This window comes from Acipenser ruthenus, chromosome 9 (assembly GCF_902713425.1).
Source record: "Acipenser ruthenus chromosome 9, fAciRut3.2 maternal haplotype, whole genome shotgun sequence".
NCBI classification, from domain to species: Eukaryota; Metazoa; Chordata; class Actinopteri; order Acipenseriformes; family Acipenseridae; genus Acipenser; species Acipenser ruthenus.
In genome coordinates, this window is record NC_081197.1 from 5,889,547 (window position 1) to 5,912,742 (window position 23,196).

Sequence of the window (23,196 nt, forward strand, 5' to 3'; positions counted from 1 at the left end):
TGTATTCAGCTTAGAAGAAAAAACAAAGAAGTAAACTTGCACGAGGCATAAAGCTTACTAAAATTGTCTCAGTGTCTCTATAATGTGTTAGAAAAGCAATGTCTATAGTATAAATGCACTTTGAATTTGAGCTACAGGAACATGAGGTTAAACTAGTTTCATATCACTATCTGAGTGCAACAAGGAGCTTCATAAAACAGAAATCAATCAAATTGTGGGCCGGGACGTGTCCAGGTTAATGCAGCAATGCTTGGGAACAACATTGCCATCGGCTGTCATATCAATATAAAAAGAACAGCAATTCCAACTATTTGTTTCCCCCGCAAACCTGGAGAGCTGTTTAGGAATAATATTGTGTATCCTGTCACATGAAGTCATAAGGCATTGTTTTGTATTATCCACATGTTTACTTGTGCAGTGAACCTCGGCATTATAAACATTTAATAAACCACAATAGTCATTTTGGATGCAGAATCCAAAATGAATCCAAAATTACTCAAGAAGTAATGTAAGCAGCAGGTTTGAGTGCAAACCCATGCCAGGGCATGACTAGGCGATTAACGAATTGACGTTAATGTATATTCGTGCTTTTGACAGGATTGGCAAGTGAGCAGAGAGATATATCCTCACCACATGGAGTGTACAATACAATGCTGCACCTGATGTGTTCCTAAATATTTACTACACAGCTTCATTCTTGCTTTGAATTTCCATACAATTGTATTTCTTCAGTTGTTAACGTACTGTAGCAGTCAGACAGATTCAGTTTACAACATTTACAAACAGGAAACTAATTGTTTGGGCTGTAAATAAGTCAGTTTCAGAAAAAAAAGTAACAGTTGTTTTCACTAGACCTGTAATCCACAAGGGATAATGAAGTCAGTATGGTATTTGCAGTGACATCCAAGAGGCAGTTTGCCATGAAAACACCTCCTGCCAGGCAATTGATCAGACTCAGGCTGAAAGTGATGGGTTCGTGAACTGGTTTACTCATAACATTGCCCAGAAAATGTTGAACTAAGAAGGAAATATATAATAGGCATGCCCAAGGGCACTGACAAATTGCAGATGAGGAACAAAAATAATTACTTGTTTGCTATGACTGCTTTCTAAATCTATACAATATGGAACTGAATGTGCTCCTCAAGTAAAATACAAAGAAGGTTGTGTGCCACATCAACACATACTGTATATACTGCACAATATTCAAAACACCGGGCAGATTCCAATCTTTGGTGATGTTATATATTTTCAGAATAGTGTTTTAGTTGAAATAGTCAAAAAGGATGCATAAAACTGACCAGTTCCTCACTTCAACCAAGCTCCCTGAGCAAGACCCAGGTCCAGCATCACAGTTCAAACCTATCATTTTATTTTTATTTTTTCAGAAAGGAGGGGCATATTAGATGACTAATTGAACAGGTTTGGCAGCTGTTACTATATCATTTTTTAAAACCTGACTGTTGTAATTTACAGATCTAGACAATGGTCTCTGTTAACTGCTAGTTCCTGTTTGAGTCACAGAAACTGTGCTTACATAGGTGTAGAGTCCCTCATGGTTTTAAAAATAGCATTTGGATAAGAAGGTGATTGTTTTATACACCCACTTTGAAAATGTGAGCTCTAGTTGTTTCGTTTGAATTGCTATCATTGTGATAAAAAAAAAGTCCAAATGTTGAGTTATAAAGAAAAACGTTATTCATAGCCTTCTACTGACATACAAGAAATAGAATTGTGGTAAATTGGGCTCAAATTAACCATTTATAACTCTCAATTAGTCGCCCGCAATATGATTAATATTAGTTCACATATATTACCTGGTCATTTTTTTCTGCCTTAAATGTGTTTAATGGAAAAGTAGAATTTAAAAAAGCCGAACCCTGCGTGTCAAGAATTCTATCATTTGCAAAGGTCTTTTTTTTTTTTTTTTTTTTTTGGGGGATTATGTATTTTTACATATAATATATATATTGAATGACTTCTCATCCCTTCAGTAAATGCCAATGCTTTTCAGATTGTTAAACTATGCTTTTGCCATGTTTTGCTGTTTAGTGTTTAGCTTTACCGTATCTCTCTGGGTTTTACAGTGTGCTACCATGCTTTGACATCGCTTTATTACACTTTAATATATTTGTACTATGGGTAACTTTTAATAGGTTTCACAGCAAATACTTGTATGTTGATTTAGGAATGTAGACGATAAATAGTGGACTTAAGAACTTTACTGTAAATTATCTTTTTATTTTATTTTTTATTCTTGGGCCAGCTCAGCTCCTCAACCTGAATCCAAACCTACTGAACTATCGAAAACCAGCTGAAAACAAGTAACAACTGAATCTGACCAGCATTCAAAAAAACAGTGCCGGTGTTTGCTGGAATGACCCTTAGGGAACAACTGCCGACAGTTATCTCACTTCTGATCGAAGACTTTCAAAACATTGTTTAAGTAGAGCCAATAATTTTTCCTGTTTCACTTATTAACCCTTACTGTTTTATGCATGGTACACCGCACCAGAACGTAAGGCTACAACACACCGAGTGCACTGGTGTAGCAAGGACTCCACTAGGAGTCAGCCAGCCACCGAAGGACTGAATCAGAAATAATACTCTAAAGTTGCTCACGTAAAAAGTGACTGAATACACACAGCACAAACTGCCGGAAGTACCAGAGAGAGAGGAAAAAAAAAAACTTTCAGGAGGTGCAATGTAACCCACTGTAACGGAATAATATAATATAATTCTCACAAGAAGGAAAACACATTTCCCGGACTCAAATCCTTTGTTTTATACAGAGAGGTGTTAAAGAAACGCTTTTTTAGGGGGCCATCGGGATTCGGGTCGTTTTGTAAGTTTATTTTCCCATGTGTACAATGGGGCTACCGACACTGGAGTTCAGTGATTCTCTATTAGACAGCCCGGATTTCAGGGAACGTCTGAAATATCATGAAATTGAGCTGGACCGGACCAACAAATTCATCAAAGAACTCATCAAAGATGGGAATATGCTTATTACTGCGTTGAAAAGTAAGTACATTTCGGAGTACTGTATTTGTATTATGCGGTTGGTGGGAGGACGTTTTCTGCTGAAAAACTTCAATCGAGTACAGTACAACTAGGCTAGGCTAGTTCTACTCTGTTGGTGGCGGCAAGAACCAGACAAAATCTTCCAGGCTGTAAAGACTACGGTAAATAAAAAATAAAAAAGAAAGAAAGAAAGAAAAGAAAAGAAAAAAAGAATGTAATGTTTTAAAAATGTTTATTTAGTTTGATAAAAATTTTGACCAGCAACAATATTTAGCATTATAGAATCACAGTATCCACCTTACTGCTGAAACTATACAACAACAAATCTGACAATGGTATTCGCATAAAAACCCTGAAATGTAAAATTAAATGTACCGGTATTTAGTTTGCAACATAAATCAATTACATTTTATTTGCATTCTGATTGCATGTGTTTGTGTGGTTATATATATATATATATATATATATATATATATATATATATATATATATATATATATATATATATATATATATATATATATTAGTAGATGTGTACACATTTGTACGTAGAGACGCTGTGAACAGGTCATTCCCACACAGCGTTGCTGGGGAAGGGTTACGTCATAATTGAAGCTGTTATTCCAGAGAGAGCCATTCTTATTTGCAATCTGTACTTTGTTTCTTTTTATTATTTATTATACAGGTCAAAGTCCTGACGTTGGAACGGTAACAACTCCTTCTCAAGATTAGTTCCTCGTTTTCCATTTCTAAAACTTGTAGAGCACTAATTATAAAGCCTTGCCAACACATCCAATATATATATATATACATATATATATATATATATATATATATATATATATATATATATATATATATATATATATATAAATTGACTCTTTGACAGCCGCGAATATACTCAATACTTTAAATTAACGCTTGACAACGGTATTGTGGTAGTGATTTACTTTAAATTAGGTTTTTGTATGTATTAGGCCTTGATGTGCTGCAGATTGTTTTAAAAAAAATTGCATATAATTTAAGAAAATATAGTATGTGATGTGTAACAATATAATATAATATAATAACATGAGACATCTGTTCACTCTTTTTAACCTACACTGACCCCTTGCCCTAAATAAATGAAAGTCTCCTTTAATTACTCCTTGAATTAAAGCAATCATTTCAATGGATAATCCATTAAAATAACCCAACGTGTTTTTCTGCAGTTGTGATTGTCAAGACTGGTACCACATTGAATTGTAAATGGATTATTGCTGTAGATATCTGCAGCAAGACAATGGAATCTATTCAGTTGATCTAAATCTAGATACACCCACCAGTTAGTATGTACAATGCCAGTGAGTGCCTTGTTTTAAGTGTTCAAGAGACAGGACAATGGCAAGAATTTGGCCCACAGCCCATTTGCCATCTCATAAGGAAGGACAGAATCAGACATGTCTCAAAATAGGGTTCAGTATTCAGTAAGGAATATTATTTAAAGATGTATTGGTGGGTTTAAGAACTGAGTAGTGAGGACCATACCCAAGCTCTTAAATCACCTAAATCCCATTGAAATGCTGGCAGCATTTAGATCTGTCACCATTGATGTATTGACCCAGATATCGCCAAAACTATTCAGCCAGAATTGAATCCCAGAAAAAGTCCAGGTTTTAGAATGGGTTTTTAATTATGGAATATGACATGGGTCCATTCCAAACATGCACATCTGAGTTAAATATCTGATATCACAGACATGTGCTACTGTATGAAAACACAGGGATTTACGATGACAGATCACAAGTTTAATGGCCACGGTTAATGCGTGGAACCTGAGGCAGGCCGAAAGCTGGACATATGGAAATCATTAGTGAATCCCCACAATACGCCTTAAAGAGTCTTAAAGGATGGTATAATAGTTTGCTCCAAGGCTGGAGAAATGCATTAAAGACATACATAAAAGACTTGCTGCTGGACAATCTATGGTTGTTATTGAAAAAATACATTTGTGAGCAGCGCTCCAGATAAGCTGCATACTGGGTGTTTTACACATTGAACAAATATGAATTACGCATGATGTTTAAATGTAACGCGGAACGAATATGCATAGCAGTTTTGCTGCACAGCTTGAGTTATCAAGCTTCTTATACTTTGTTGCTTCCCGGGGTCAAAATGGTCAATTGTGAATAAACTGCATGTGGTAGCTAGAGAATGGATCATGGAATGCACAGGCAGCTAATTGTAGCCGGCCTGGGAATTGCCACAAACACATGACCAGTAAGTCTTGGTTTTCAACTAAAATGTTTTAAAAAAACCTAGGCCTACAGTTGAATCCACTCACTTGCAATGCACGTTTGTGACTGGTGAATAAGTGACTGGATTCTTGAGTTCCCCTCAACCAAAATCTAACAATTTACCTATCTGTCAAACGGATTTTTAGAAGGTAAATCTATAAATAAATACAATATTCTGTGTTTGGAGAGAGTCAGGATGCTTTCTAGCAAGGTGATCAATAAAGAATTGTAAACTTGATTGCTTTTCTGCAGGAGAATCTGCCTCGTCATCACGTCATCAGCAAGCGCATAAAGGCTCTGCGTGTTTTTCTCTCATGTTGCTTCTTTTGTTTCAGCCGCTCAGTCAAATTTTTAAATATGTGAGTAGGGGGGTTTTCCTTACCTGAGTGCTGAGCGGTTCATATTTAGTTCTGCGGGGTGTGTGGTCGGGCTGGAGAGGCTGGGCTCTCTCCCCCAGCGCAGTCATGCTCTGGGGGACGGGCCGTGTCTCAGCTTTCATTTGCATTCATTTTTCAATATTTGAGGGGTAGGTGGCATACGCCACTTTGGGGTGCGTTAATCATTATTATTTTTTATTCATGGTTTGGCGACCTTGTCTTTTGGGGTGGGTGGCTCATAGCTGCTTCCTAGCTGTGGCACTGGGATGCATGTAAAAGTTCGTGTTTTTCCAGCCGGCCTTATGCAGGTAGCCTTTGTGCACCCACGGAGGCCTAGGGCCAAATTCATTATTCACTCGGGCCCTGAGCGCCCATCACAGTTCATCAAACCATCTACAATTGCAATCAGTAAATCTCATCCATGGCGGTTTCTTTAGGCCTTTTAAGTATACTCCATCAGCAGCATTGAAATAAAAAAAAAAATCAGTTTCTGTGTTTATTTGCTTCACAGCCATATTGTTTGTGGTCAATAAAGCAAATAAGAATAAGTGTTGTTTTTATTGTAAGATCAAGTTTTGTACACTAGTTCAAAGTAGCATTACAGTTAAAATGTAAGGTTGTAGTTAATGCAGACCCCGTAAGTTAGCTTTAAAGTATGTACAGTCTTTATTGAAAGTACTCATGACTTCAAGCTAATGTTGCATTTTACTCACCCAGAATCCATTTTACTCACAGCATGATTTTCACCTGGTTTGGGTCACTGAAGCCCCGTTCACACTACTGTGCTGGCCCAGGGCCACCTCGGGGCCGGTGCATATTTAGGTCTGCAACCCCAGTTTAAGGCGCTTTTGCGTGTTCACGTATGTGACTGAAAAGCAGGCAAATTGCTTTTTTTTCTTTTTTATATGAAATGATAGCCTGCACTCAGAATGGAAGAGCTACCAGTATTACTGTACAGTAATCCATGATTTGTAGCAGATGTTTCTTATTTTAAATGTGCTTCATTTTGCTCTTACCTGCCCCCTATTTTACTGCATTTAATCCTGTACTTCAGAATACTGTAATCTGCCAAGTGTTTAACCTGTAGTACTTTGTATTTAATCACATCCTGATGTAACTATCACTATTATCTGCTGTATTATTGAATTGTGGTTTGTCACACTTGTACTTTGCTTGAACAAAAGTTATTGTATTTCTTGCTCTTATTGTATTACTTGTATTGTAACACTTGAAATGTATTTGCTTACGATTGTAAGTCGCCCTGGATAAGGGCGTCTGCTAAGAAATAAATAATATATATATATATATATATATATATATATATATATATATATATATATATATATATATATATATATATATTTTCAATGCAGCACTGTAGCAATTTTATGCTATTTATTAAAACAAAACAAAAAAAAAACAATATATTATTGACTATTTTGACAATGTTATGGTGCATCAATGATCTTAATATGTGTGGATGAGAACAGTATTTTATGTGTGTGTAAAAGCAAGCAGCTAAAATAAATGATCAGCATTTTAATGTAAAGACACACACTTCAAAATAAACAATGGTGGCTGAATATGCCAAGTCGCTGCATTATTGATCATTATTGAGATCCACAATCCTGCAGTTTTTATATATCGCTTAGTTACTACATTTTTTTTAATGTAATATTTTTATAATGAAAGTTGTATGATGTAGAAATAATTAACATTCATTATTGATCCACTGTCATCTTGGCTAGCAGAGCATTCACCTTTCTATTTACCTTTCACGTGCGTGGGAGTATGGGAGTACTGAGCGACGTAACTAAATTAGTCATGTGATACGAAAAGGCCCTAAGTCTGCTTTGCGTTCATATATAGGTAAAGACTGGCCCTGGCCCTGCAATTGCAGGCCCTGGGCCACATTGAAATGGTGGCCTAAATCTGTCTGGCCCTGGACTTTTCTTTTTTGGATCGTTCACATATGAGAAAATCGCAACTGTGAATGGGGTCTAAGTATATGGCTTTCAAAGGGTTTAGATGAAATGAGTCGTTTATTCAGTTGTTGACACTTTAAAAATATAAGTAGTGGTTAGGGCTCTGGGCTCTTGACTGGAGGGTCGTGGGTTCAGTCCCAGGTGGGGGACACTGCTGCTGTGCACTTGAGCAAGGTACTTTACCTAGATTGCTCCAGTAAAAACCCAACTGTATAAATGGGTAATTGTATGTAAAAATAATGTGATATCTTGTAACAATTGTAAGTCTGCTAAGAAATTAATAATAATAATAAATCAAGGGATGTGGTTACATTAATCAGGCTTTAAAAATCATGAAAATTTGAAAGTCATGCTGATAGTGTCTAAATTGGAGAGTAAAATACCCAGTGACCCAAAACCTTATCTGGAGCGCTGGTTGTGTGTGTCTTGTGTTTGCCAGCAAACAGCAAAGGTCTTCACAGTACTGAAGAGCATGAGACCACTTCATCGTAACACTGCACAGTTGTATTGAGTAATATTGCTACAGTTAGCTTTTTATCTCTGTAATTTATTTACTTCTAGGCATTTAGCTAATCTTGTAGAATGTCAACATTTGGCACTTAGGGATGAAGCAAGGTATATGCCAAAACGAATTCGTTTTTAGAACAAGACTAAGAGTGTGGGCAATTTGAGGGCTGATATGATTACAGATTCCCCATAGTCAGTGTTACTGAGGAATGTGATTGAATCTGGTTCAGGCTCACTGAAAAGGAGCAATATTCAAAAAGCTCAGTTTGCATTTTGTGGAAGGAAATACAGTACAAGGAGCTTCCAGCACTAGCAGAAACAACGAAGGAGCTTGTAAATTAACCTCCCAAGCTGTTTATTTCAAGCATATACATTTTATAACATAAAACTTGCATGTTTAGGCTAGTGCCTTTTTCACTGTACTGAACTTTTTATTACATTTATTTTTTATTAAAATGGTGTAAACGTAACCCTGAATAGTTTGTGAACATAATTTTTGCCATCTAATTTGTAAAAGAAATAAGCAGGGGACGGGAGGGGGGGTTGGGGGTCTGAAGGGCATTACTAGGTCTGTCTATTCTGCTTCACAAGGCAATCAGTCTCCTCTTGCTCCTTTCTCTCGAGAGGGGGTTTGCATATCCTGTTTTGGTGCTGGCGGGTCTTTTAAGAGGGCCTGCTGACATTTATTGCCAGATCTTGTGTTGTTAAACCACAGTAAAGATGTAGTGGTTTACCATTCCTCTCTGTTGTAATCATTGCGAATAAGCTTGAAAAACAAATAGCTTCTGTGCTACCTTATGAGACTTTAAGTGGCAGAATACACCCTTAGCCAACATTGTGAGAATGTGAAACTCTCCTGTAGACTAGAGCACATTTTAACAGGATATTCTAGAAATGTTAGATTCCACAGCAGAACAGCGTTGTAACTACTGAGCTGTTTTCATTTTTTATGTATTTATTTATTTTTCGGAGAGAGAAAATTTGTATTGTTGTAAAAGCAGATTCATAATATGCTTTGAAATAACAATTAGTGCTCTACCTATTGCTAAGGTGTTCCAAGTGAAGATGTATAATTCTAAAAGGGTGTAACCACATTTTCCCATTCTGATCCACTCAACAACCTTGACATAAGTTTTGGTGTCTCAATGTGCTGCATCATGTGCAAAAACGCATTCTGTACAGTATCACTTTAGCAATTGGGGTCTTTGTTCTTAGAGAGCTGTTTATACAAACTTAATGTGACTGACAGAATAGTCTTAAAGGTAAGATGGTGTTAATATTGAGCTGGTCAGGAGGAGAGCATTTACTGGACAATAGCGAATTAGGTTGAGATTACAGATTGAATGCTTTGCGGTACAAACTGGTATAGCGCCACAAGAGAGCAGAATTGCTAGAAAAGCTTTATATAAACAGGCTGACTTCACTATAACAAACCCTTCTTGTAACGAATCCCTGTTTTTAACGATCCCATCAGCAAGAACCAATTTTCTTCAATGGAAATTAGCCCTATTGTAACGATGACTTACCAGAACTGACCCGGATACATCGATCTCACTACTGACTGACACTGAACTTTCTCCAGTGTGAACTAGTTATTCTCTCGGTGAAAACAAAGACCATGGCTGGCTAATTCAAAGATAGCCTGTAGTGCGAATCATGCATGACGTACGCATGCCCTCCATCTTCAAACTGCAACCACGCAACGGGCGTGAGGAGGCTGCAGCAAACAGTGCATTAAAAGCACAAACAACATGAAGCAATCTAGGCAGGATATTGCTTTGAAGAGAAAGGATGTGTAATTATTGTATTCAGCATGTAAGCATACATTCTTTCAATTGCCAAACCCTATTAAAATGAACACCCTGATATATCATATACAGGCTAACGTCACTATAATGAACCCCCATGGGACCTGGACAAATGTTCGTTATATCAGGGTGTTCACTATAATTGGTTTTGGCATTTTTCTGTATTAGAATAATGACAAAACGGCAAATTTGAATTGAACATCAATATATAGTACTTTTATGAAGATTCCTTCACATTGATCAACATTTAAACGGTATTGTGACAAGGTACTGGTGTCACATGTGTGGGTAATCGCATTGCAAGACAGAGAGACATGGGAGTTGGAGTTGAAACGCCAGCACAGCCGAGCAGGACTTATTAAACACAAAACAGAAAGTAAACAAACGGGTCATGTGACGCTACTATGGTAACACATACATAAGACAGGCAGGCAGCAACTCTCAATCGAGCTCCCGTCTGTAAACAATCATTTGATCAAACAATAAAACTCCAAAAAGCACACAAAACAAACCCGTTTCCACATTGAAATTACACCAACACTCATTTCCCATCGTGCAGGGCAATCGCCCTGCTACAGGTATGTTTAAAAGAAAACAGTAAAGAAATGAAAAAGGAGAGAATGTGCACTTACATGCTGAATACAGTAATTACATTATTATTAATTACATTATGAAAAAATCGGTTCTCGCTGTTGGGATCGTTAAAAACGGGTGTTTGTTATAAGAAGGGTTCGTTATAGTGAAGTTAACCTGTGCATATAAAGATTTTCTAGCAATTCTGCTCTCTAGTGGTGCTATATATACAATATATATATATATATATATATATATATATACACACACCCTATTTTGAATGAACTATTACTATGTCTTCAGCCACTCTCCCCTTATTTCAAAAGAGCCTAGCAAGTGTCAGAAACCTTGCTTTGATAAAACTACATCACTGCATTCATAAGATCTCTCAGCATTTCATGTCAGGGATTTAGGCAGACTTTTCTTTTCTTTTGTTCTGGTTTTACATTAGGATCTCGATGCTTGATGTATCAATGTATAGCTCTTTTAGGTACCTCACCTGATTCTAAAAGTGAAACTCAGAAGACTTGCAAGCGACCATCTCTGAGAATCAAGCCCATAGAAACCCATGTGAAAGGGCACACACGGCAGCACACGATTCTCTACAACAATCGTGGCCCGCAATACTATAGCTTTTTTTAAATGTAATTTTCCACAAAATAATTGTATTTAAAAATTTTTACAGAACTGCGCATTTATTCATATAATAACACCGATAAATAGGCCTACTTTCTTTCTGTGTTCAAATATACACACCTGCCACTTCCTTAGCAACGGAGGCAGGAGCTAAACGGATAACTCCCCATCATGACTGGTTCATGCTTGAAGTTTGAGTTTTACATTCATAGTGCGTGCATTGGTTCTTCAGGGTGTATATCTTCTCAAAAATGACAGGTAAAGCAATCAAAGCAGGGAATTTGCTGTTAGACTGGTGGCGGCAGTATACTGACTTGTAGTGATGAAGATGACTGTTAGTACTAAACAATATTAAAAATATCGTTGCATATGTCATTTGTATGAGTTGTGGCTGGAATAAAAAAGTGAAAATATTGTTTTGTGGAATCTGTTTAATCTGTAAGGAATTTAACTTCAAAGAGGCATTACAAAACAAAGTATTTGAGTTTTAATGAGTACACAGGAAAACTGCAAAATCTAAATATTTAGACAACAGCTGTCTGCCCGGCCAGCAGAGAAGTTGTGCCTCATTGCTGTACACAGGATGCTTATCAGTGACCACATGAAGCTAACGGACCACAGTTTGATGCTGATCTCGTATCAGGGAGCTGATACAGGTCACAGTTCTTTAAAGTTAAAAAAAGCATCAAAAGCATAATTTAAGTAGCTGTATCTTATGCGATCTTAAGGGATTATATCTTGGAGAGCCATTTTTAACATTTATATTCAAATACGGTTCAAAATGGATGTCAAGAGGTTCCTTTTGATATTTAAAATGCATAATAAATGTATGCAGAGTATTTAATGCAATATAAAAAAAAAAATTTAAAAATCTAAATTAATGCAAAACAATCTGTTTTTGATTGCATCTGGATATTATAAATAATTCACAGTGAATTATTATTATATTATTTGTTTATTTAGCAGACACCTTTATCCAAGGCGACTTACAGAGACTAGGGTGTGTGAACTATGCATCATCTGCAGAGTCACTTTCAACTACGTCTCACCCGAAAGACAAGGAGGTTAAGTGACTTGCTCAGAGTCACACAATGAGTCAGTGGCTGAGGTGGGATTTGAACTGGGGACCTCCTGGTTACAAGCCCTTTTCTTTAACCTCCTATAAAAATGTGCTGATTATTATTATTTATTTCTTAGCAGACGCCCTTATCCAGGGCGACTTACAATTTTTACAAGATATCACATTATTTTTACATACAATTACCCATTTATACAGTTGAGTTTTTACTGAAGCAATCTAGGTAAAGTACCTTGCTCAAGGGTACAGCAGCAGTGTCCCCCACCTGGGATTGAACCTGGTTCTTTAACCACTGGACCACACAGCCTCCTATATGCACTGGAATGCACTGGATCTTTTATTTAACATCATGTAATCAAAGAAACTACAAAATTATATTGCAAAAGTCTACCGAAATCCATAATAGTAGTACATGATTTCATGTTAGATTTTGAAATTTTCCATTTTTGACCATAGTTGTAGTTAGTTACATGTGTATGCCTAGAAATGTCAACGTTGGTGGTTAAGGTTATGAAAAATGTGAGTTTCAGTCAAAAGCCCTAAACTACTTGAGACTACCTCCAGCTTTCCTGTCAGGTCACAGGAAACACACTGTTCAATTCTGAAGACATAGCTGGGTGGCTTATTTATTTTGTGTAGTTAGGGTATTTTTTATGTTTTTCTAGGTGCACCTGTTTCTGTGTTGGTTTTCCTTGTATATGTCATACAGTTGTTACTTTCTGATGAAGGCTGCTACTTTGAGGAGAAAGTTCAATTGTTCTTGTGAGATATTTCATCAGTTTCACTGGCAGCTGACCAAGGAAAATCTATTAAATCCAAGTTTAATTTTATTTGGGTAACATAAAAGAGGCCATCTGTGTGCCAAACAGACAGTTTATCTCGGTTACTTCCTCGGCAGACGAAAAGTGGAAGTTGAAGGTTAATTTTCACACTGCATGAGCTAAAAGCCCCTGTGAACTGAGATGGAATTCAAAATATTTGGAGTGAAACCGGTGTGTGTGATTTATTTATTTTATTTCAGTGATCTAATTTCTTTGTTGGCCTTAGTCTATTTGCAAGAATGTCAACTTTTTCACACACACAGGAGGTGCTGTTTGTGGTGTTAGTAGATAGATGGCAACGTCATGTTGACATCTACTTGACATATTCTGAAAAAGCAGACATCTGTTGTCAATTTCAGTGTCAATATCTGCTGTTATCCTCACAGTAAGCTCAATAGCCTAACTGTTGAAATGTACGTCTGCAGAATTTGACTCAAAATAGCTTGATTCCGTTTGCAAACATTTTGATCTCAATGCTAGCCCTTCTGATCGCTGAATCCAGACTAATTACTTTTTCTCTCTGTGCATCCCTAAATATGAACTAATATACTAATACTTACACTGATGGACAGTGGCCACATTTTATTGTTCTTGTCATGCATTCTGTCCGATCTCAGCTCACATTACCAGTGGTAGAGTCTAATGTAAAGGCTTTTGTTGTTAACTCCCCACCAATAGGGTATAAATAGAGCCCTGTGAATTTTTTTTTAAATGATTTTTCACAAATTTCTTTTTATTTTGTTTTATTAAAGATACACGTTAATAAAACAACTAAAATTGATGTATATCAACAATAGTATAGTATGTATCATGTTTTAACTACATGCATATTTTTTATTAAACATCCTTTTTTTGTAACATTTTGACATAAACAGCTCACACAGAAAAAGATCAAATAAAATATATATTTACATTGCCCTACTATTGTGGGGCTGTCATAATAATTGCACATGCTCCAGTGCAAAGCTTGCACCGCTTGAAATAAAACAAACAAATTAGCATACTAATAAAAAATACAAGCAAACCAGCCATATTTTCCCCAAAAGGAATAAACAGCTAATGCTTAACAACGGTATCTTTCAACTCCCATTCAAGATGACAGTTAAAAATCTGTACAATTTTGTCACCGTCCGCTCTGGTGCAGGTTAGGGAGGCAAAACTGGCAGGAATTGTTTCTCCTCATCGCGCTACAGCAGACCGTACCGGCCTGGCACCTAGCAAGCTCAGGCAGACACCTTCCAGAGGTCGGTAGCTCACTGAGATTTGGTTCCGTTTTCCTGGGTTTAAAAGAGGAAGCTGGCATGGTCGTGGGATCGGAGGATGTCCACTGAACCTTCAGTTCTCCTGAACTGTGTGGGGAATTGCTGCAGTGAGGGAAAACATAATTGGGAAAAAAGTGGGGGTAAAATAATTCGGCACTCTAGATTAAAACTAGATTTGCTTTTGGTTTGGTATAGGCTTCAGGGTGCAGTTGTAATCATGTCTAAAAATAACTCTTCACTCTCGTCTTTGTAAACCTTATAATTTCTAACGAATTTCACAGATTGAAAATGTTATCTTTTTCAAATTGTCTTTTATTCATAAGAATAACCATATGTGAGCTGTCAACTAAAACATTTCTTTAGACACAGATTGCTTGTATGAATGGGGAAGGCCTTCCCAGAGCTTTGTCACAGGAAATTGATTAGAAACAGACGTTAAAAACGTAAGAGATTATCAAAGGCCTGTGTAACCACAGCCTGACTCCATTCATTCACTGATGCATATATTGACACACTGATAGCCATCATTCATGAGCATATCACCTTTAATTACTTCTGTGAAAATAAAACATGATGTCAACCAAATCTTTTGGTCTCACAAAGTATGTTTGTTAAATTTGCATATCTTATGTCGTGGCTTTACATTATTCCTATTAAAAAATAATGATGGGCTAGATTTGAACAACCTTGTAATTACCTCCTGTATAGGGACATTCATATCAACATACTTATACGAAAGAAAGAAATACAAAGCGGCTATCAAGCCCCTCGACACTTCTTGGTGCAAAACAGTTGTACAAAACAGAAAAGTCTACGTGATGTCTAGTGTTTTGTGCTTTAGAAAAGGTTACTTTTTGTAATATTGGCACCCTCAAGGATCAAGTTCATTTTATTTTCCTCAGTGGAGGAATGTTTTTTTTTCTAAAATATTGTCTAGATACTCTATTTTACTCATATTGTAGTGAAAATAAATGGTAATTGAGACTAAACAGTGCATGTTCTCAGGTTGTGTCTGGTTTTGATTTGATTTTCATTGTTCATACCTATTATGATTATAGAGTGGAATGTGTGTGTTTGAGAAAAGGCCAGACAGTCAGTTTGGTACAGGTGATAAACTGCCATGGTATTTCAGAAGTGTCAGTTTCCCAAATGTCAGCCTGTCCCAGTGACCGATCACTTGTCTACTTGTCATTGCTGAATTGATAGCAATGTTAATGATCCTGTAATGAAACGAGATGGAAAAGAGAATAATTCTCTTCCAGTTGTACAATGCAACTTGTTTTTTTTTAAAAGCACATTTAGATGCAGTGCAAAGGGCCATTTCTGTCTGCCTGTAAATCTATAAAAAAAATAACAACATAGGGCCTCATTTACTAAGCGGCAGTAATTTGTCCAGAATTGCGGGAGGAAAATTGAGATGACTGCGCATGGTATTTCCCAGTGTCACGCCCTATTTACTAACTAATTAGAAGCAAAAATACCGGTCGTCTGCAGGTATTTAATTTTACTACTGTACTGTTTAAGCCTATGAATTTACGCTTGTCAAGTGACCCCGGAGATTGGTTGTGCCTCCTTGATACATCAACAGTCGCTTACACAGTTTGCATTCAAATTTTTTTTGGGGTTGTCTGGGCATTTAGCAAAACAGCAGAGGGGTTTCAGGACTGCTTACGCTATACAACGCTTTGCTGTCAAGATGGCGAATGAAGAAATGAAAGGTTTGCCTCTGGATAACACGAGCTGGAGGCGGGAGGGGCGGACGGTGCTCAGTTTTTGAAATTAAAATTATTAGCGTTGGTGAATATTTTGTATGTTTCAAACATATTCTACCATACCACTTCTCTAGTATTCAGTACATATTTTAATGAAGCACTACAACTGCTATAGGTACCCCCCATTGCTTTGGATACTATACCCTGCTCCATACACTGCAGCGGCGCCATATAGAGTTGCTACATATAATGATTTGGTAGTGGATTTTAATACAACAACTTTTGTTTATGTAATATGCATTAACAAATCCAAAGATCCAAGTTTTGCATGTGAGTGACATTTAATGTGTGATTTATATTATTCACACGTTCTCAAATGGTTTCTGTTAACAGAGAGAAAAAAAAAAAAACCTGACAAACCCTCGTAGGTTGAAAACAACCTTCGAATTCCTGGCTAGCGAACAAACCTTCAAACACAGCCCTAATAAAAATGCCTTCTGGCTGGTTTGACAGACCCCAGTAACACCAATTTCGGGCTACTTAATGTTACCTCAGGTAAGGTACTGTAGTCTAGGATTAGTGGTAAGCAAGGTCTGTGAAACTAGACTATCACAGACGTCAAGTTTTTAATAGAACAATGTAAAGTTGCTATTTTTTTTTTACCATGGAACAACAGGAGACAAAGCATTGTATTTACAGTGGCAGTCTGAATGTGTGCAAAGAATATGTGCTTCAAATGCAAAAACCACAAAGTTGTTAGTGGTTAAACTGGGTGTGCTCACACTCACTCAGAGTTGTGAGGAGAAGATAGAAAAAGAACCTCATTGTTTCGAGCTACAGATTTCAATTGTATCGTGTGCCAAATAAAGCAGTCACTATGGCTACATGACAAAGGCATCAAGAAAAGAGGACGGTCTCTAATTAGACAAGGTTTGTAGAATGCAAGAGAGTCATGTTATCGCAGACAGCCCTTTACAATGAAACCCATACGTAATGTTATGTTTACATGTGCAGTTGTAATTGTTGCCTTTCGAAAGATATTCAGCAGAGTAGTAAGACACAAAGGGACCCTTGCTATAGGAAGTCCTGTATACTGGTAATAGTATGAACAAAGAAAGAACTCAGGCCTTTGATGATTTAACTGTGTGAAAGAAAGGTGTTGTTTGAATATTGACGTCACAGTTATTTTTAAGCCAGCCTATGAAGTGGTAACAGCATCAAAGTAGTTACCACTTGTTGTGGTTGCATATGAGATACGGACTGTTGGTCTCTTTGGTGAAGTCTTTAACAGATCTATGTGGAGATTTGGATGGATTTATGCCTTATAATTATGACAACGTTGTGTACCCTTGAAGTGAAGTGTCTGCGATGCAGTGCTGGTACTGTGCTGTAGTTTCACTGAACTCATTCCAAACTTCCTGATTTAACCATAGCATTCTTCTAATGGGTCAACATTAGTTATGTAGATTAGGTCATTTCTTTAGAGCAGTATATGTGTTTGCGTAGTGCCTGATTTTATCAAGAAAGCTCAGAAATGATGCTCCATTAAAAAAAAGGAATATAAAATGGAGATCATCAGTTACATCATCTGAGTCGTTTAAAGAAATTATTCCAAGATGTGCAAAATAGAATCTGTTATCCACAGCATATTAGACATGAGGGTGCATTTGGAATGTAAAAAAACCCCCAAAAACACGCATTTTATGCTTACGCATGATGAGGTCACGCCTCATATGCTGCTTTCCAATACCTTAAATGGCATTCGAGTGAGTACTCTTCCGTTAAATTTGCAAGCAGATGTCTCATTTCAGGTTTTATGGTGTGGAAGCTTTGCCAGAGTTTATGTTTTCTAGTAGGGTTCTATGCATAAATATCGCATTCATCTCAAGCAGCTGGGAAACAATTTGCTGGTGTTGTGAACGTTTTAAAAATATCGTTTGAGGACTGAGACTTGAGTCTGACTCGAGAGAATTGTTCTAATTATCTGCACTGTGGTGATTCTAAATCCTCCTACTATGTAGATCTGTATTAAGGAGGCTGTGTGGTCCAATGGTTAAAGAAAAGGGCTTGTAACCAGGAGGTCCCCGGTTCAAATCCCGCCTCAGCCACTGACTCATTGTGTGACCCTGAGCAAGTCACTTAACCTCCTTGTGTTCCGTCTTTCGGGTGAGACGTAATTGTAAGTGACTCTGCAGCTGATGCATAGTTCACACACCCTAGTCTCTGTAAGTCGCCTTGGATAAAGGAGTCTGCTAAATAAACAAATAATAATAAATTAACCCTGCTGGTGTTTCCCCAGGTTTAATGACCCCTTATTGCCATCACTAAATGAAATAAACAGAGTGATAGAGCAGAGAACAACAGAATCGTGCCAGTGTTAACTGTGGTGCGGCTCCGGTCTGTACCGTGCAGTACTTTTAGGGATTCAGTTGTTGTCAGCCTAGCATCAGATGGTTCTTTAATAGGGTTTTTCATCAAAGGGAATTTATTTTCAAATCTAAATCTTTAATGATGAATTCAAGTTTGATATTCATGAAACCCTTAGAGACTGGCTTATTTACCAACAGTATAGAACATAGTTATGCATATACAACTAAAAACAAACTTTGCTAAAACATTCTTTAAATAACTAACGAGGTAAAACTTTGTGAATAGAGGCTGTGTCCTTAACCCCATGAATTATACTGGTAGGATTTTGAAAGTCGGTTTGGCAGCTTCTCTGCACAGTGTTTACCTGGCTGCCTTTTATAGTCTCTTGTACGTCTGAGACAAGTTTGTAGTTTTTAGATATTAACAAAACAGTGGTAATGGAAAACCTGCTGTGCTGTGAACCATGAATTACTACTGTGCATTATGAGCACTGCAGGTACTCCAAAGAGCACCGGTCTTTAGTGATTCGAATTAGGGAGATTCCACAGCATATGATTATTAGAGGACTTCTTGTTGGTATAACATTACGCATATATGCTCGAAGTACAAATAAATACTGAAAAACTAGGCTTTTCAGAAGAATATAAATGTCAATATGAATGTTTCAATAATATAGACACTGATACAGATGCATCTTTAATGTACAGTTCAAACCTCGTGACCCTGGAGCAGCACTCGTTATCCTTATTACAGATATCTCTAAATTGGTTTCAATTAGATATTGCAAGTATAAGTGGAATGGTATGTTCTGCTGCACAGTATTTGGAGAGAATTTGGGGAGAATTACTCGTGTAAATCAGGTTTGTGGCCGAAAAAATTTGGGCAAGAGTAGTAAAACACATTATTAACCAGCCAGGCACGAGGTATTTTGCTTTATTACAGCAGCTTAGATTCACTCGTGTACCAGTTCTCTGTGCATGGAAACCACATTTTCACAAAATCTCACAAGTAATCTTCAAAAACAGCACAATAACTTTACGCATAGCTAATTTACATATCAACCCCCACCTTTCCCATTCATTTGCATGACGTCGGGTGAAAAGCCCGGTTTACTCGAGTAAAATAAATTGAGCGAATGGAAACCCAGAAAAGCATTTTACACGAGACATTTTTCTCAAGCAAATGTCTCAAGCTAAAAACATGCATGGAAACTCCACCTTTGTTATAAAACAGTGCATCACTTTACATCCAAAACTGATCTTTATGTTGTTGTTTTGTATTTTTAAATCTGGGGTGGGAGTTCACTATTTGCCCTTATAAGGACTCAAAGTAAGCACTGGAAACTGATGAAATCCAATCTGCAGTGGTATGCTGTAGGACAACCCATGGAGAATTTATAGACTGCTAATCTAGTTAGTAATGTGGGGAGCAGATGCTGATGCAGGGAAGCACAAAAATGCCAACAAAAAAATGTTCCTGAGGTAGAATTTATTGCAGGTTTATTATACATTAGCTAATACAATGTGAATCTTCACGATTAAACCCAGCTGTGAAGTGTTTTACTTAAAGCTCATTTACTAAAAATATCTGCATTAGGTCAAAGAATATGAAACATGCTGTAGTGTGGTGGAGATATACTAAGTAGTTTACAGCGTATGGGCTAGAAGGATGCGTACAAACCATAGTTTGATGTGTGTGGGTGCCTTGAATTCACATCACAGAATAAACGCATTGTTTCTCCTTTTGCCTATGGAAAACAACCAGTTCCTTAATTAAACCATGAAATGGTTTACGGGATAGATAAGGTTCTGAGGCCTCGCAAGCACAGCAATTAAATTGCTGCTTTTCTCTGGAATGACAATACAATCTCCAGTAAACAAGGTGCCTCTGCCTCCTGCTGGGGCCCTGGCAGGGTGTATTGGGCCTTTTCACAAGAAAAGTGTGTGTGTGTGTGGGGTGGGTGGGGGTGTGGGGTGCAGATGTGTCATCACCTGCAAAGCACTCCCTCTGGACAGACCAATAGCAATACACCTTTGACAAGCAAGGTGAAGGAAATTCCACAACACTGTAATCATGGCTGCAGAGGGATATCAAGAAATATGAGGATCTGTTTTGATGTTAAAAACAGTAGGCCCCTCCCTCTAGAAAATTATATAATCGATGGTAATTACACGTTCTGTGTTACAAACTGCACTGGGATTAGCTCTCCTTTACACTGACAAAGTCTGAACTCAAGCATCATTCCTAGAAGAAGCCCAGATGTTGTCTAGGAAAAGTTGAAACAGAGAAAGGAAAACTTACATTACAAATGTTTTTTTCTTTTTTTGTGGGAATATTTTCCACCCTCAAATCCTATGGATTAATTTGAATGTTTTATGGTTACAAGGCTCAGAGAAACTGAGCTGTTTCTTCCAAAGCCTCAAGACTACATTTCTGTGGTGACAGTGGTGGAAGCATGCACAGTGCAAATGCACAGTAACGAGGGCTTCTGCTAATTTAGTTACTTCATAATACAAAAAAATCTTGTGGGAAAAAAAAAGATTATTTTTTTTTCCAGTGGAAAGATTTCAGTGTTATCTGTATTGAACCTAAACACGCTCTATCCAGAAATAAGTCAAATCCATTATCATGTGCCTTTTCTTAGTGGCATGTTCTCTTCCTTTCTGTGCTTTTATCCATAACGTCCTGTGGTCTCACTGTGTATGTCTTTACTGTTCATGCATAGGGAACACCCCTGAGACACAGTGGGCTTTTTGATGTTATGACTCTGCAAGCTCTCAATGAGGGAACTGAATCAATCTGCTTGTGCATCTACTGATGGACCGTAGATCTCCCACACTTACTGCTAAGGAAGATTAAGACATAATGGATTTGTGTGTAGGAATGTTTTGAACTGGTTGGCCCAGAATATAGGTTTTTTTTTTCCAGTCAGTTTTTTGTGGCCTAAAACATCTGTCACAGGTCGGTTGATGGCAGGGTGAAAAGACAGTGAGGAGGTGGAATACAATTCATAACATTTTGGGAAAGGCAACCCGTGGAATTCAGCGACAAACTAGTAAAATGGCAAGCCTCCACTTATTGATGAACTCGAGAGACTTCCATTGTCATATTCTAATATAAATGGTTATGCGGAATTGTTGCATTCACTTGTTGAGAAGGAAGTTGTGACAGGGCAGAGGCCCTGCACACTGAGAAATGTGTTTTGTGGCTGGCAGCCATTTTGGCTCAGGCATAGAGGAACAGCCTGGGGCCAAGATGGCCGCCTTTATACAGCCACATGTTAAAATGTTTAATTGTTTTGGTTTATTTATTTTATTGAAAAGTGTGGAATGTGGCCAGGTGGGAATTCAAGGATTGAAGTCAACTACCCCTGGCCACACCCCAGAAAAGACAAAGAGAATTTAGAGGAAGACAGTTCAGTGAAGGTTTGTACAGCCGAGAGAGAGAGAGAGAGAGAGAGAGAGAGAGAGAGAGAGAGAGAGAGAGAGGGGGGGGGGGGGGGGAGGAAAAGAAAAGGAAAGGTATTTTGTTGTTTTGTATGTTGGGGGAAGGAGATTAGCTCCCCTCATTTAGATAGATGTTTTCGAGTCTATTTGTAGTGTTTTGTTAAAACCTTTTATTTGCTTCCATGTTTGTTTTTGTTTTGTTATAGAATTTCAAGTGCAAGGGAGCACTTAAACTGCAGTTCTGAGTCTGGGTGTAATTTAACATCATGTAAATAAAAAAACTACAAAATGATATCGCAAAAGTCTACCGGAAGCCCTAATTAAGTTAACCATATGGCTCTGTGTTCTGTGGGACAGTTTGGGACAGTTCAGGCTTTTCAACTCACAACCCAGTGCATTCTGGTACATTTTACCTGTCACTTTCCAGAATGCATTGGGTTCTGAGTTGAAAAGCCTGAACTCTCCCAAAGTGTCCCGCTGAACACAGAGCCATATGGTCACCTTAGCCATAATAGTAGTACAGTATTTCATGCTAGATTGATCAAAATGCCTTTCCCACTTTTATTCAAAGTCAAATCAAATTAAAAAGCATTTGTTTATTCTTGAGCTGAATTGATTGGCCAATGGCTTTTTTTTCTTTTTTTGTCTTTTATAGGGTTTTTACTGTAAAGTGCCCTGGGATGCTCTGCCTGTAAAGCGCTATATACAAGCAAATTGTATTGTATTGTATAGATAATGAATGATTTGCCTCTTGTAATTGGAGAGGTGAGCCAGGATGGTTAGAATCCCTGACCCCCAGTGGCAGCACAGGGGAGCAGCAATGAAATGAAAACAAACGGCAGAAGAGACAATTATATTTTAACACGGGAAGGAGCTATTGCTCTTCATCCTGAACCGCGCCAGGGCTACAATTCTACCAATGCAACACTGCTGCTTATTAGATCACTGAAGATGGTTTAAAAGTTTGATCAGGAAAGGGAAAACCTGCCTCTCTTCATTCTGAAGTGTCTCTGTCAAAAAAGCAAGGGGGACCCAGATATCAGGACAGAAGTATTGAGATAGCTGTGCGGCACATCAACACCTTGGGTTTAAGGTTGATGGAAAAGCAGGTTGTTATACATTAGAAATTTGATACTGGTAGACTGTAAGATTCTGTGTGTTGGTTTGATTCTTGTTTTTTTCCCTGTAGGATGATCTAACTGAAACTAAGCTGGGCAGATGCCAGGTGTACAGGTGTGACTGTAGCTCTCTTTGCTTTTCCACTGAAGCCTGATTCATCACAATACTGCAGATTAAACAATATGTGTCATTCGTTTTACCC

General features: G+C 37.6%; 1 protein-coding gene across 2 annotated transcripts in view; it reads left to right on the forward strand.

Moving 5' to 3' along the window:
• Positions 1–2,650: 2,650 nt before the first annotated feature.
• Positions 2,651–23,196, forward strand: part of LOC117962479 (rho GTPase-activating protein 42-like) — an 81,925-nt gene continuing 61,379 nt past the window's right edge. For both annotated transcript variants that reach the window (XM_059030949.1, XM_059030950.1), the window contains exon 1: positions 2,651–3,024. In XM_059030949.1, the coding sequence (XP_058886932.1) occupies positions 2,862–3,024 (163 nt within the window). In that variant the 5' untranslated portion in view covers positions 2,651–2,861. The remainder of the gene's footprint in view (positions 3,025–23,196) is intronic.